The following is a 15,112-nucleotide window of genomic DNA, read 5'->3' on the forward strand; positions in this document are numbered from 1 at the left end:
ATTCAGCAAATCATCTCTTTCCCTTACTTTCCCTATAACATTCTCTAAGAGAGAAATATTTCCATCATAGCAGGCCAGAGGGCTGGCACTTAACTAAATTAGGCCAAAGTGGGCAATCCTGCTCTGTACAAATTATACTGATTCATTATTATGATGACCCTTGGAATTATTTCAGTCTCCCATTGAAATCATATTTATATCAGTTCAACTCATTAACTGTGAACTCCTGGAAGGAGGAGACTGCATCTTCATCATTTTTACATCTTTCACACTACCTAGCAGAGTGCTGTGGCTAAAATAGGTACTTAATAGAGAGCTCTGTGACTTTGACCTCTAGGAAATTATCCTGAAGAAATAACTGGAGTATATTTTAATATTTTTGTACGGAATGGTCTTTGCAATATTATTTATGAGACAAAAAAATTGGACACTACCAACGTATGCAACAACAAAAAGTTCAATATCAAAGCATATAGGTAGTTAGGAAAATAATGAAGCCACTAAAAGGCAACTTGTTAATTATAAAAAGCTGCCTATAAACAGTAAGTAGAGGGAGTGATGTCATAGACATGGCAAAGCAGGGAGCTCCAAGAATTGGTCCCTCCACTGAACCAACCATTAAGCTAGCAAAAACTGGAGCCAACATTTTTGGAACTCTGAAATTTATTGTGCTTAATAAATAAAAAAAAAGAAGCCACTAAATTTTGGTGAAAAGGTGTCACAGCATTTCTGATTACTCACCTAACACACTACACATTCCTCTCAAATGCATAGGGATCTTTCTTTAAGAAAGACCACATATTAGGCTGCAAAACAAGTCTCAATATGTTTTAAAAGAGTGAGATCCCACAACCACAATGGAGTGAGGCAAGAAATCAGTAACAGAAGAAAAACTAAAAAATTCACAAATATGTGAAAACCAAACTACATCCTCTTAACCAATAGGTAAAAGCAGAAATCATAAGGGATACTAGAAAATACTTCAAGATGAATTAAAATGAAAGCAGAGTATAAGAAAATTTATGAGATGCAATGGAAGCAATGTTCACAGGAAATCTATAGCTGCAAACACCTATACTAATAAAGAAAAAAAATAAATGAATGAAGAAAGATCTCAAATACTTTATTTTTTAAAGAACTAGAAAAATAAGAGCAAACTAAAACAAAAAAAAAAAAAACAGGAAAAAGAAGGAAATAATAAAGATTAGAGTGGAGATAAATGAAATAGAGAGTAGAAAAACAATAGAAAAAAATCAACAGAACCAGGAATTGATTATTTGAAAAGATCAACGAAATGGACAACTCTTTAGCTAGAATGACTAAGACAAAATGAGACAAGACTCCAATTACTAAACATCAGAAATGAGGAGGGAACATGTCTACTGACCTTATAGTAATAAAAAAGATTATATGTGAGTACTATGAACAATTGTAAGCCAATATATTAGAGAATCCAGATAAAACATGCAAACTTATACAAATTGCCTAGAAACAAACAAATCACAAAAATTGACTCAAGGAGAAATAAAAAATATGAGCAGACATATCAGAAGTAAAATGATTGAATCATTAATCAAAGGCTTCCTCAAAAACAAAAGTTTGTACAAATGTACTCATGAATTTTACCAAACACTTAAACAAACATTAATACCAATGCTTTTCAAATTCTTCCAGAAAAAAATTGAAGAACACTTCCTAACTCATTCTATGAGGCCAGTATTACCCTATCACCAAAGCCAAAGACAACACACACCCATACCAGATTAATATTGCTTATATAGATGTAAAAATCCCCAACAAAGTACTAACAAATTGAATCCAATAGTATACTAACAGGATAATAATACATCATGACCAAGTGGGATTTAGTCCAGGAATGTAAGGGTGGTCCAACACAAGAAAGTCATTTAATGCAATACACTACATTAACAGAACAAAGGGGAAAAATGTGATTATCTCAATTGAAGAAAAAGCATTTGACAAAATTCAACATGTTTTCATGATAAAAAATATTCAGAAAGTTAGCAATAAAAGGAAACTTATTCAACATCATAAATGACACTTAGGAAAAAAAAAAAAAAAACCTACAGCTAACAGCATACTCAATAAAAGAGCAAAAACTTTCCCCACAAGATCAGGAACATGACAAGGGTGTCCACTTTCACCACCACTATTCTTCATGTACTGGAAGTTCTAGTCAGAGAAATTAGGAAAGAAAAAGAAATACTAACAAAAGACATGCAAAGAAAGTGGGAAGGAAGAAGAACAACTAATTCTATTTGCAGATGTCATCATGCAGTACATTTGGAATCCCAAGAATCCTTTAAAACTATTACTAGAGCTAATAAACAAATTTAGCAACATTGAAGGATACGAGATAAACAGAAAAACCCATTGTATTTCTATACATCAGCAATGAACAATCCCAAAAGGAAATTTTAAAATAATTCCATTTACAACAACATCTAAACGAATGACATACCTAGGAACAAGTTTAAACAAGGGGGTGAAAGGCTTTCTACATTAAAAACTATAAAACTTTGCTCAAGAAATTAAAGAAGACCTATATAAATAAATAGACATTACATGTCTATGGATTAAAAGATTTAGTATTGCTAAGGTGACAACATTCTCCAAATTAACCAACAGATTCAGTGAAATTCCAATCAAAATCCTAATAGTGTTTTTATAGAAATGAAAAAGTTGATCCTCAAATGCATGTGGAATGACAAGAGACCCCAAATAGCCAAAATAATATTGAGAAAGAAGAACACAGCTAAGGGAATCATATTTCGTAATTTCAAAACATACTATAGTGATCAAAACAGAGTACTGGCTTAAGAACAGATGTATAGACTACTGACGTAAAATTCCGAGTTTAGAAATAAGCCCATATATCCATGGCCAAGTGACTTTCAACAAGGGTGCCAAGACCACTCAATGGAGAAAGAACAGTCTCTTCAGCAAGTGGTGCTGAGACAATGGGATATCTACATGCAAAAGCATGATGTTGGGGTCCTGCATCATGCTATACACAGTAATTAGCCCAAAATAGATCAGTGGCCTAAACATAAGAGCTAAAACTAGAAAACTCTTTTTTAAAAAATGGCAGAAAAGCTTCATGGCATTGGATTCGGCAATGACTTCTTTGATATGACATCACAAACAAAGGCAACAAAAAACAGACAAACTGTACTACATCATAATTTAAAACCTTGTGCATTAAAAGACACTATCAACAAAGTAAAAAAGCAATACAAGGGATGGGAGAAACGTTTGCAAATCACATCTCTGATAAGGAATTGACATCTAGAATCTGCAACTCACAACAAAAAGAAAAATAAATAGACTAAAAAATAAGAAAAAGAACATTATTGAACTATACATTTAAATAGTTGAGACCAATTCTATGATAAGTTTATTTTACTATTTACACAATTTATATTTTTTTAAAAAATTGGCAAAGAACTTGAATGACACATCTCCAAGGAAGATATATTCAACAAACACATGAAAAGATTCTCGATATCTTTTGTTATGAGGGAAACATAAATCAAAACCATAGTAAGATAAATTTATCTTATCAGGAGGGCTCTAATTTAAAAAAGCAAAAATAACAATTTTGGTGAAGATGTGGAGAAAATGGTACCCCGGTATATTGTATTAAAAATGCAAAAATCATGCAGTTGCTGTAGAACATCATTTGGTAGTTAAAAAGTTAAACCCAGAATTACTCCATGATTCAGTAACTCCAATCTTAGATACACATCCAAAAGAAGTGAAATTAGGTACTGAAATAAATGCCTGAAATAAATATTCATAGCAGCACTATTCACAATAGCCGAAGGTGGAAACAACCCAAATGCTCATTGAGGGATAAATGGATAAACGAATTTTGGTATATCCATACAATGGAATATTCTTCAGCCAAGTACATGCTACAATAGAGATGAATCTTGAAAAAAATTACAGTACATGAAAGAAGCTAGACAGAAAAGGCCACAAATTCGATTTCTATTAAATGTCCACAATAGATAAATCCATAAAGATCATGGAGATTGATGGTTGCCAGGGACTAAGGGAAGAGTCGGGTGGGGACCAGCTGCTTAGTTCAGTGGCCCCAACCTTTTTGGCACCTGGGACCAGTTTCATGGAAGACATTTTCCATGGATGGGGTGGGTGGGGGTGGTGTGGGGATGAAACTATTCCACCTCAGATCATCGGACATTAGAGTCTCATAAGGAATGCACAACCTAGATCCCTCACGTGTACAGTTCACTATAGGGTTTGCGTTCCTATGAGAATCCAACACTGCTACTGATCTGACAGGAGATAGAGCTCAGGCAGTGATGCTTGTCTACCACTCACCTCTTGCTGTGCAGCCTGGTTCCTTACAGGCCATGGCCCATGACCCAGAAGTTGGCAACCTCTGGCTTAATGTATACAGGGTTTCCTTTTGAAGTGATAAAGTTTTGTAACCAGATAAAGGTGGTAGTTGCAAAACATTAATATACTAAATGCCACTGATTTGTTCACTTTAAAATGTTTATTTTATATTATGTGAATTTCACTTCAACTAAAAAAAAAAACTGGTAGAGTACAATCACAATATTACTTTAAAAATATTAGAAAAAAATCATAAACAGGTTAGCAACAACTAATCTCAGTGTAGAGGTTGGACTGGGTTTGGTTTCCATTTTGCTGGATTACATTTTGCAAAATTTATCTTATGGATATTTATGACTCTTAAATAACACCTTTAACAAACTGTTCCCCTGAACTGCATGTTCAGTTAAAGGAAAAAAAGATCTTTGATTGTAAGATGTGTTAGGAATGGCCTGGTGAAGACACAGATAAAAAACAGGACCGTCAGTTCTAATAGATGTTATATTCAGATCTTGACAGTGACCCTAAGCTGTGTTCTCCTCCTCTTATTATTCTCTAAAAGTTATACAGATATAGATAAAAAGAAGACGAGATTAGAAGTATAAGTGAACTCTCCCTATTAATTCAGACCTGATGGGCTATTTGGACTGTGGATGCTATGAAATGGGGAAAATTCAGAAGAGTGTCCATTTCAGTGATAGAAATTGTAAGGGTGTGATAATAAAGCTGCTTCCACTTGTTGCATGCATATTTGGAAATGAAGATAGAGGCTAAAAGACTGAAGTGGCTGTGGCTGGTCAGGGTGGCGGTAGGGTCATTCTTCAAGGGATTATGTAAGTGACAGCAGACAGCTGTTCTACTTCTATGGAAACTCAGAGTGCTGCTTAAATAGTACCCTGAATGCTTCTGCTTCTATATTAGGAAGGACTTAATTCCAAGAGTAGTGCTTCTCAGATGCAAGCCCAAGGGAGACTTTTACTCTCCTTTAAAAATGGCTCAAGTTAAAGCTGTGGAACCTAAAGATAAGGGGACTCAGAAAAGATTCTTTCCAAGCATGAGGGTTTTGCAACTTTTGATTTAATTAATTGTTTGAAGAGTCTGGCTTATTTATGAGAGGTGAGCTTTGTAATTGTGATGTTGGGAGTCAAAACGTCTTTTCCAAATCTCATTCCAGACCTTCTTGCCAGAGACTCTGGTGTTGGATTATCTTCTGTAACACCCACAGAGGCACACTAGCAGATAACATCAACCAGACATGAAATCTGTTGTGAATTTGTTCAAATACTCCTGTGCTCAAACGAAAGGGCAAAAATAGGCACATGGGTCTGTAAAAAGGGTAATCAGCTCCAGGAGGGCAGGCGACAATTTTTGGAAGCCGGGCAAAATCGCCGCAGAGTTACATGTGCTTGATCCAGTGCCACGGAGGTGTCCTGCATGCCACCCAGCACAGCAGTTAAATCCCTACCACTGGAATGCTCCTTTGTAAGCCCTCTCCAGATAAGAAGGAAAGAATGTAGTTAAGAACCTTATCGTTCAAAATACCTGTCCCCAGGGACCCGCCTGCCAGGATGCACATTCCGGCTGCTGACAAGTCTGCATAGATGTTGGCTTGGTCTCAGGGTCACACATTCTATCGTTTAATCGATCTTCACCGAACTGACACCAGACCTGGCGGTGCTTATGCCCTTTTCCACAGGTGACCAAGCACTGTAATGAAAAGCAGAGCCAGTCAGGGTCATTTCTGATCAATGTGTTGTGGTTTCTGGGGGTTATTTATTGATGAATAGGAACAGGTGTGTCTTTTTCCCACACCCATCCCTCTTCTGTAGCAATTTGTAAATATACTAAGCCGCATTTTTCCTTTTGTTCGTTCATACATTCATTCATTCTATATTTATAGTCTCTGGGTCAGTTTCAAGTACAAAATAAACTCAACATAGTATCATGCTATCAAATTTGAAAAACAACATTCATGATTTTCTAGCATAGGAGTTAAATGTGGGGAACTATAAATCAGATCAACCTGGGTTTTAACCCTTAAACAACCAGGTCACAAGATCAATTTTCTGATCTGTAAAATGAGAATTAGTGTCTACTGCAAAGGGTTGTGAAAACTAAATGAAACAAATCCAAGTTAAGCTCTTAGCATAATGTTCATTTAATAAATGTTAAATATATCATTTTATTCATACTTTTTGTAGAAAATTTGAAAACTACAGAAAAACATAAAAGAAAAAAAATAATGATTCAAAATCTCACTACCCAAGGATAACCATTATCAATATTTTGTTATTTTCTTTCCAGTCTTTTTTAGCAACTTTGGATTGTAGTGAATTTACAGTTTGATTTTCCGATCCCCATTTTATCACATATTGTTGCAAAGGTTTGTTACTTAGTTTGAAATGATACTTTAACTAGCATTAGCTATGGAAGTAAAATTTAAGCCCACTACTTCTTTTATCTTTTTTAACCAAATACTAGAGATTTTTAAGCAAAGGTAACTTGTTAACCTAGAACTAAAGAACTAGGTTTGTAGTTCATCTGTCCAAGAATCAGATACTGTTAATCAAATACACTGTTAATTGACTACCATTTCAGGGCCATTAATAGTATCCTCTTCAGAGTCACATTTTATTTGATGGTGAAAGTAAAACTGCACTTACAAGGATGGGATAAGAGCACAGATGTATGAGCTGTAGCAGGGAAACTTTTTCTTTTCCCATGTTCCTGACTTAGCCCATAAAAAAGGGCCAGACATGGTGGCTTACACCTGTAATCCCAGCAGTTCAGGGGGCCTAGGCGGGTGGATTGTCTGAGCTCAGGAGTTCGCGACCAGCCTGGGCAACATGGTGAAACCCCACCTCTACTAAAATACAAGAAATTAGCCAGGCATGGTGGCGTACAACCTGGAGTCCCAGCTACTCGGGAGGCTGAGGCAGGAGAATTGCTTGAACCTGGGAGATGGGGAATGCAGTGAGTTGAGATCACACCATTGCACTCCAGCATGGGCAACAGCAAGACTCCATCTCAAAAAAAAAAAAAAAATGGAGCTTCTGTTTTGTGTTTCTTATTTCTCTTCTTCCCTTTAAGGGAGGTGGAGTGAGTCCCTGCTTGGTAAGAATCTCCTTGGGCTGTGTTAACGCTGGGCTGTGTTAACGCTGGGCTATGTTAATAGTGAGTGATAATACTATACCATAAAAGCAAGAAAGAGGCTACATCTCTTTCTCTTGTTGTCCTTAGGTACTACTCGCACTAAGCACTGGAGGGTTTGCCTTGTGCTTCATAAAGAAAGAGATGAGAAAGGCATAAATCTGGTACTCAGTCTGGTCCATTTCTTTTTCTTTTTCCAGGTTTTTTTGTTTGTTTGTTTTTTCCTTGCAGTTGGATGGGTAAGTCAGACAGGTCACTCCCTGAAATCTAATTCTCTTATTTCAAAGTCAAGGAAATAGGAAACCTCATGTTGACTTCAGATGTGAGCTAGTGTAGCTTTATGATTAATAAATCCATGATTTCCTTTCAGTGATTTAGCTAGGGCTCAAAGAGAAGGGAAGGTGATGGACTGAAACTTCAAAATCACAATAGAAGCTATCACAGTGAGTAATCCAGCCAAGCCCAAAGTGCCTCTGAGGTCACTGGGAGACTAGTCACATCCAGTACTACAGTCATGGTGCAGGCAGAGAACTGGAGCTGTTTTATCAAGGGAGATAAAGGAGAAAGGGAGAGGCGGGAGAAAGGTGCCCAAGATTTAGCCTTAAACAGATAAGGAGCACCAGAACTAGAATATGAGAGATGACCTAGGGGAAATAACAGCCCTCCCATCTCACCTCTGACCAGTCTCCAGATTTCCACTGTGGACAAGGGAACTCATTGCACCTCTGAATGGTAACTTTCTCTTGATGCGTGCATTTGCTGTCATCCAGTACATCATTTCGGGTATTGACACAAATAGCCCTTCTCCTCTGGGTCCCACCATCACAGCTTTTAGAACACTGAAGGGACAAAAAATTAAATAAAACTATTGCTAAGTTTCTTCTAAAGTATGCTCAAGAGCCTGGCTATGTCGTCTCTTCTAGCTCTTAAGAAACAAACACACAAGCTGGCCAATTCTAGTTGTTATTTTGGTGGAGATCTTTTCATGTTACGTTTGCTTACCAGGTTTATAATTAAAGTCAATATTAGCTCATTGGCATACAAAAATAAAATTGAAAATGGCTTGTAGAGTATGCAAAATAGATCAGTTGAGTTGTTCTACTTTTTCCAATTTACCGTACGTCATACCCATGTCAGACATTACAAATCAATCATGCTATTCTATTCTGCAAAGCTTGAATGGGGTCAGGCATTACAAGTCAATCATGGTCCTCTCTTCCACAAAGCCTAAATGAGGCTTACACCCCTGCAAGGAGTCACCAACTAATCAAACAGCATCCGAGAAGACTCTTTGAGTGAGAGCCAACTTACTTCAGTCCAGGAAGAATAGCGCCAGCCGCCCGTGTTACATTCCCCTGAGCATTTTTCACGGTTGCTTGGCTTGGGATGACTGCTGCAAAAACTGTCATCAACCTTCTCAGTCTTCCCATCCAGCCTGCTATATTTGGCACAGTAGATGTCTAATGTGCGGTAACCCAGACCACACTGGGCACTACATTCACTCCTGCTGGCAACATGCCACCTATGCATAAAAAATGGAGCAAAATCAACATTTCTGTTAAAACAAATATGCCTTATCTATAGTCAGCTAGTATTCATAGAAGAGTTGAGTTATTTTTCCTTTCTTAACTCGAGTATCATGAAGCCCAAAGCCACAGTCAGTTACTAAAATCTAATTGTAAACCAACATATCCATGTATTTTTCATGGCTGCCAATACACATGGAAGTCATAGAATGACAGCCAGAGGTCTTATCTTTGTGATGAATTTACCCCAATACAGTAAATCTGAAATTCAAGCTACCAAAAGGAAAATAAATAAATAAAAACAAAACAAAACAAAACAAAACATTGAAATTCAACAGAGCAAATAAAGCAATTTTATATTTCAAAGGTTCATGCAATCCAGTACTTCATGTGGCTTTTCCCAACAGAAAACTGCTCTTGGAATCTCACCCGAAGATTCTTCCTTTATGTGGGTCTATACTAGAAGGTGTTCAATGAACATTCCATGAACTAATTAAAGAATGGATAATTTGGACTACAATTGTGAATTTCAAGTATATTATACCCTGTGTACATTATTATCTGTAAATAAAGCCTCTTAAATTCCTTGAAGACATGGACTATATTTTATACAATTCAATTATATCCTTTAAAAATAGATTTGAATCTATAAATCTCTGTCACCTTTGTATCCATAGTACCTATAAAGAGATTTTGGGGGGACACAGTGGGTATTCCGTATGTGCTGGCCAACTGTCTAGTTCTTTTAATGCCCCAGGAATATGATCAGCAGTGCTTAAATTAAAAAAGAAAATAAATAATGTACTTAAACTAAATATTTTAAATAAATGACCTTAAAATGTATTTGGTTGATTACATTTAGAAATCCAAAAAGGGTGATTTATTTATACTCTTCATTGGATTTTACTCTTGACTGTTCACTCCTTACTGCTCAGAAATTGAGTGGTTTGCTGGTTACCAATGTCCTGAGACTACTTCCATGCATACCTGTTTAGGGTAGAACTCAGGAGGGAAAAAAAAAGAGTTCTGGCCACATGCTTGTCTTGGAATTTCTCATGAATACCCAAAAGTGGGTCAGAGTTGACCATGTAGCAAGAAAAGTGGGCTATGGAGATTTTCCAATAGAGTGACACCGTATTTGGGGAATTTTGTCCTAACCTGGAACACGTTCAATGAGGAATTGTAAAATAATGCTTTATCTCATCCTGTCACAGTCTAGTGGGGCAAATGCTCACTTCCTTCAGGAAGTGTGGCAAAAATGTGGCCCAATTCAACAGAAAGCATCTGGAACTTTCATCTGCCCTTTGATTCTTGGCTACCTTCCCTTTGCCTTCGTCACCATTTCCTTGTGGAAAGGTTATTTTCCATCCTGGATGAAGCAGGAAGGTATCCTGCCTCCACAAGAAAACATGCAAGCAGCTTAGTATGGCAGAGTGGCTCAAGTGCCCCCAACAGTAACATCATCCTCAGAATCTGAGCAGAGAACCTTGAAGAGTCCATGAAAAAGGCATAGCATTTCCTTAGAAAAGTTCTGAAGACGCTACCCCTTGCTGGCCAGGCACGGTGGCTCATGCCTGTAATCCCAGCACTTTGGGAAGCCGAGGCAGGTGGATCACCTAAGGTCAGGAGTCGGAGACCAGCCTCACCAACATGGAGAAACCCCGTCTCGACTAAAAATACAAAATTAGCCAGGTGTGGTGGTATGTGCCTGTAATCCCAGATACTTGGGAGGCTGAGGCAGGAGAACTGCTTGAACCCAGGAGCAGAGATTGTGGTGAGCTGAGATCGTGCCATTGCATTCCAGCCTGGGCAACAAGAGCAAAGCTCCATCTCAAAAAAAAAAAAAAAAAAAAAAAATGCTACCCCCTGCTCCATAGTCTCTCTCTGGATGGTGGTCTTCACTTCAGTGTTTTGGATTCATTTAGTTCATTTCAAAGGACATAAAATATAATTGCATTTTACTACAATATTTCAGAAAAGCGTATTCCAATGGGTATGAATAAGTAGGAACTGAGAGAAAAAAGTGTAAGTCTGTGTGTTTTTGTTGCAGGGGCAGCTGTGGGATTAAATAATTTTAAGAACTACTGAATTCAAAGGTTTTATATATTACAGAACTTCTCGAGGCCTTTGAAACGTTGATCAGCATTATTAATCTCCACATGGGAAAGGAGATTCTCGGTAAGTCTTCTCAGACATACTGGTTTGCCATGGATCATCTTACGAAATGAGTGATCCACACGCATGCTTTCAGAAAAACTATTTCAGAGTTTGACCAATCAGTAACAATACTCTCTTCAGTCTTTCAGTTTTAAGCACAGCTACTTGACAATAATTAGCATAAATCATGGTTTTATTGACCATCACTTTGCTAGAGGCAATATAGAACACCATATTTAGGCTTGGCTTGCGTCTTTGTGTATTTCTCAGTGAACAATTTTATTTTCCCAACAATCTATACAGGCCAGTAAGATATGCATTTGAATGTTGACAAATAGGCATGACCTTTTGTTTAATTTTAGGCATGAGCATGCACCTGTCTAATGGGGTCTTGGAAACTAATTCTAAACTCCTGTTTTTTTTTTCTTTGCATTTTAAAATTCCTAATCTTGTGATCTTCACATCTACCAAAAGACCTGGCCATATCCCTTCACCTTTTCTATAATCAGAGGTGCTATTATCACCAGAACCTGTGATCTGACCTCCTGTCCTTGTTTGGTCTGAGTAGAATATATATAAAAGTTAAGTGTTAAAGAAACAGTGACTTTCTCGAAATGGGGAATTTAGAATTTAGAATAGCTTAGTATGCTAGCATATCTAGCATACCTACTATATGAAATAAAAAGCCTGAAGCCCTGACTTTACCTGGGGATTGTGACATCACTTTTAATAAAAATCAGAGGATGAACTGTGGAATCAGAAAGGCCTGATGTGAGTGTCCCTCATTAACTAAGTGACCCTAATTGAGTCACTTGACTTCACTAAGCCTCAGTTTCCTCGTCTGTGAAATGGAGGAAAACAGAATCAATTTCGCTGGGCTATTTGGAGGATTGAGCCAGGCAAGGCACGTGTAGCATTTCACACATATGGCAGGTATTCAAGAAAAGTAGCTATTACTGTTATAATTTAGTATTATTATCATTATCCTTGGTGTTTCACTCTCCAACCAAGTTTTAAGTATCATTTAACTCCACATAAACCAATGAGCAGAAATCTATTCAAGATCTTTTGCATCATTTTCCATAAAAACTCATGGCTCTGAGGCTACCTTTTAATGCATTAGCTTTGTAAGCACTGTTTAAATTTTATGTCTAAGGGCTTTCAATGCAGGAGAAACTCTGGAGAACATTACGTAAGCCACCATCATCACAGATTAAATCGTGGCTCGTTTTGGAATCTACTCAAAGTGAAAAAGAGTTTTTCAAAATAACAGCTCAAACATTATCTCCATCTCAAATTGGTGCTCCATGGGTAAACTTAAAAAGAGGGTTCTTAAAGAATTATTTACTTTTTTATGATCACATTCTATTATTTGAAATGCTATGTATAAATCATCATCTTTACGATCATAGGAGCACACTTAGTGCTGCAGGCAGGAGTTCTGCTGTAACTGTACTTATCGTGGGAGACTCAATCAGTCCCGTTCTGATTCAACCAGTGGAGAAAAGACAGGTAAGGGGCTCCAAGCAAGGAAGAGAACAGGGATGGGGCAGAAAGCTCATGGGAATTCTTTCTTTTCACAAAGGAAGAGAGGCTACACAGAATAGAATCCCTGAGCAGCACTCATCACCATAACTGAATTAAGAATAAAAACAGCTCTCTCCTAAGGTTTAAGCACAAGATCTAGGTGCAGACAGACCACACTTATATTTCTGTCACTCCACTAACTAGTTGTGTGAGCTTGGGGACTTTGCTTAAAGACTCTTAGCCTCTATTTTCCTTATTTGTACAATGGTAATAATATATATGTCATAATGTTGTTTGAAGAATTTGCAGGGTATTAATTATATTAATAGGTTAACAGATAATGGGATAATGTAAGAACTATCCTATTAGTAAAAGAATATTAATGGGATAATATATAACTGTTAAAAAATAGTTCTTAGTAAATGGTTGACTCTGTTACCATAACCATTACAGAGTACTGGGGAATATAGTGATAATTTGATATCAGGCTACTCTGAAAATGTCACCACTCCCAATTTATTAAGGTTGTGCCTTAAGGCATCTATCCACCAATTCAGTTTTTTTCTCAAACTTTAGTGATTAATTCATTTTGGCAGTTAGCTAATTGTTTTTTCCTGAGGACTTGAACTTTAATTTAACTCAATTGACTGAAAGAATGGATTTATATGGACGGTATCTACAACAAGAATATTGCCTAGTATAAATGTCTTTTAGTATCTTCTTGTTTGTTTTTTTTTACAATGACTTTTGTCAATATATTTTGTCAAGCCAATTTCACTAGAGCAATGAGCTAGAAAGTCAGTGACACTGGGTAGAGACTAGAAAGATCCTGGACTTTGACGTCACAGCCTTCAGTCAGGACTGGAAAAGATATGACACTCTTACCATAACTACCCTTCTTACTCCCATGGCAGACTTTACAAGTCAATCTCATAACTCCTCTGTTTTCTCAGAGCCTCAAGAAGGCCTTATAATCTGCACTAAAGCACTATAGGCAGCCAATATCCTTTGATAGGATTTGGCATTGTAATGTGAAGCCTTCAAAATGCTTAAGTATTCACTTTTCTGCTTACAAATGGTGAGACCTTAACACATTCCCATACACTCTCCACTGAATTTCCTTCTTAAAAGGAGGACAAAACAGCAACTCACCTTAACTGCATTTAACTGTCATGCAGACTATACAATGCAAGCTCGACTACTTAATATTTCAATATGACACAGTCAACCTTGCAGGCAAGTGGAAAAGCTTCAGAACGCTCTACCCACCCAATATTTCCTGCCTCAGATTTTACACTTTTCTTAAATAAAGAATTGTTTGAATTCTCAGACATTTGTATATACATTTTCTTGTTTCTTCCATGACGCTACGTTAGTACACTGCAACTTTCATGTGTGTAGGAGTTCTTCTGCTGGATGGTATACACTCTAGGTAGATATAGGTCCTTATAGGGTACTCTGAGGGATGAGGTTCTCTCCTTTTCTTTTGACTTTCAAAACAAGATGTTACATACAACGTGACTCAATCATAATGCTAATACCTACCTAGCAAGTTGTGAGGATCAATTGAGAATGTGTTTTTGGCAAGTGCCATATTCTATTAGCTATTTTTAATTCTTAGGTGAACAAGAAATCTGCACATGTATGTCCTGGATAATCATTTCCAGAGGGACGGGGAATTGGTTAAAGCTTATTTCACTGAAACACAAGAAAGGGGAACTAAAGACCAGCATCCCCTCCTTCCACTTCTCCTGCTGGGACCTCCCGCAAGACTCTCACAATTCAGTGGTAAAGACCTTGAGGAAATAGTAGCCCACCTCAGGTCACAGTCTGTGCCACAGGGTTCAGTAATGGGTCCAGGCTGGGGCAGCCGATCACATCTTTGATCAGAAACAGTAAGCTGATCAGATTCCCTGGTGCAAACAGGTTTTCGCTTCCGCTCCCCTAAGCAGAGAGGGAAAAAAAAATTGTTCAGAAAAAGTAATCTATTCCATAAACAATTTAGACCCTAGATTGGCAAACATTTTCTCTAAAGAGCTAGACAGTAAATATCTTCAGAGTGTATGATCTCTGTTGCACTATTCAACCCTGATGTTACAGGGCAAAAGCAGCCACTTACAGACAATAAATAAACAAAATCGGCATGGCTGTGTTCCAATAAAACTTTATTTATAAAAGTAGGTAGGCCGTGTGCAGTGGCTCACACCTGTAATCTCAACACTTCGGGAGAGTGAGTTGGATGGATCATCTGAGGCGAAATTCCTTCTCTACTAAAACCACAAAAAACAGCTAGGTGTGGTGGCATGTGCCTGTAATCCCAGCTACTTGGGAGACTGAGGCATGAGAATCCCTTGAACCCGGGAGGC

The 15,112-nt window shown here is 37.4% G+C and overlaps 1 protein-coding gene across 5 annotated transcripts in view; it reads right to left on the minus strand.

Moving 5' to 3' along the window:
- Positions 1-15,112, minus strand: part of ADAMTS9 (ADAM metallopeptidase with thrombospondin type 1 motif 9) — a 166,872-nt gene that overhangs the window by 84,253 nt on the left and 67,507 nt on the right. For all 5 annotated transcript variants that reach the window (XM_032290404.1, XM_032290402.1, XM_032290403.1 and 2 more), the window contains 4 exons: positions 14,564-14,690; positions 8,848-9,058; positions 8,211-8,375; positions 5,929-6,093 (listed from right to left, as the gene is read on the minus strand). In XM_032290404.1, coding sequence (XP_032146295.1) covers positions 5,929-6,093; positions 8,211-8,375; positions 8,848-9,058; positions 14,564-14,690 — 668 coding nt within the window. The remainder of the gene's footprint in view (positions 1-5,928; positions 6,094-8,210; positions 8,376-8,847; positions 9,059-14,563; positions 14,691-15,112) is intronic.

Source organism: Sapajus apella, unplaced genomic scaffold, assembly GCF_009761245.1.
Source record: "Sapajus apella isolate SASKATOON/1434 unplaced genomic scaffold, GSC_monkey_1.0 scaffold23, whole genome shotgun sequence".
NCBI classification, from domain to species: Eukaryota; Metazoa; Chordata; class Mammalia; order Primates; family Cebidae; genus Sapajus; species Sapajus apella.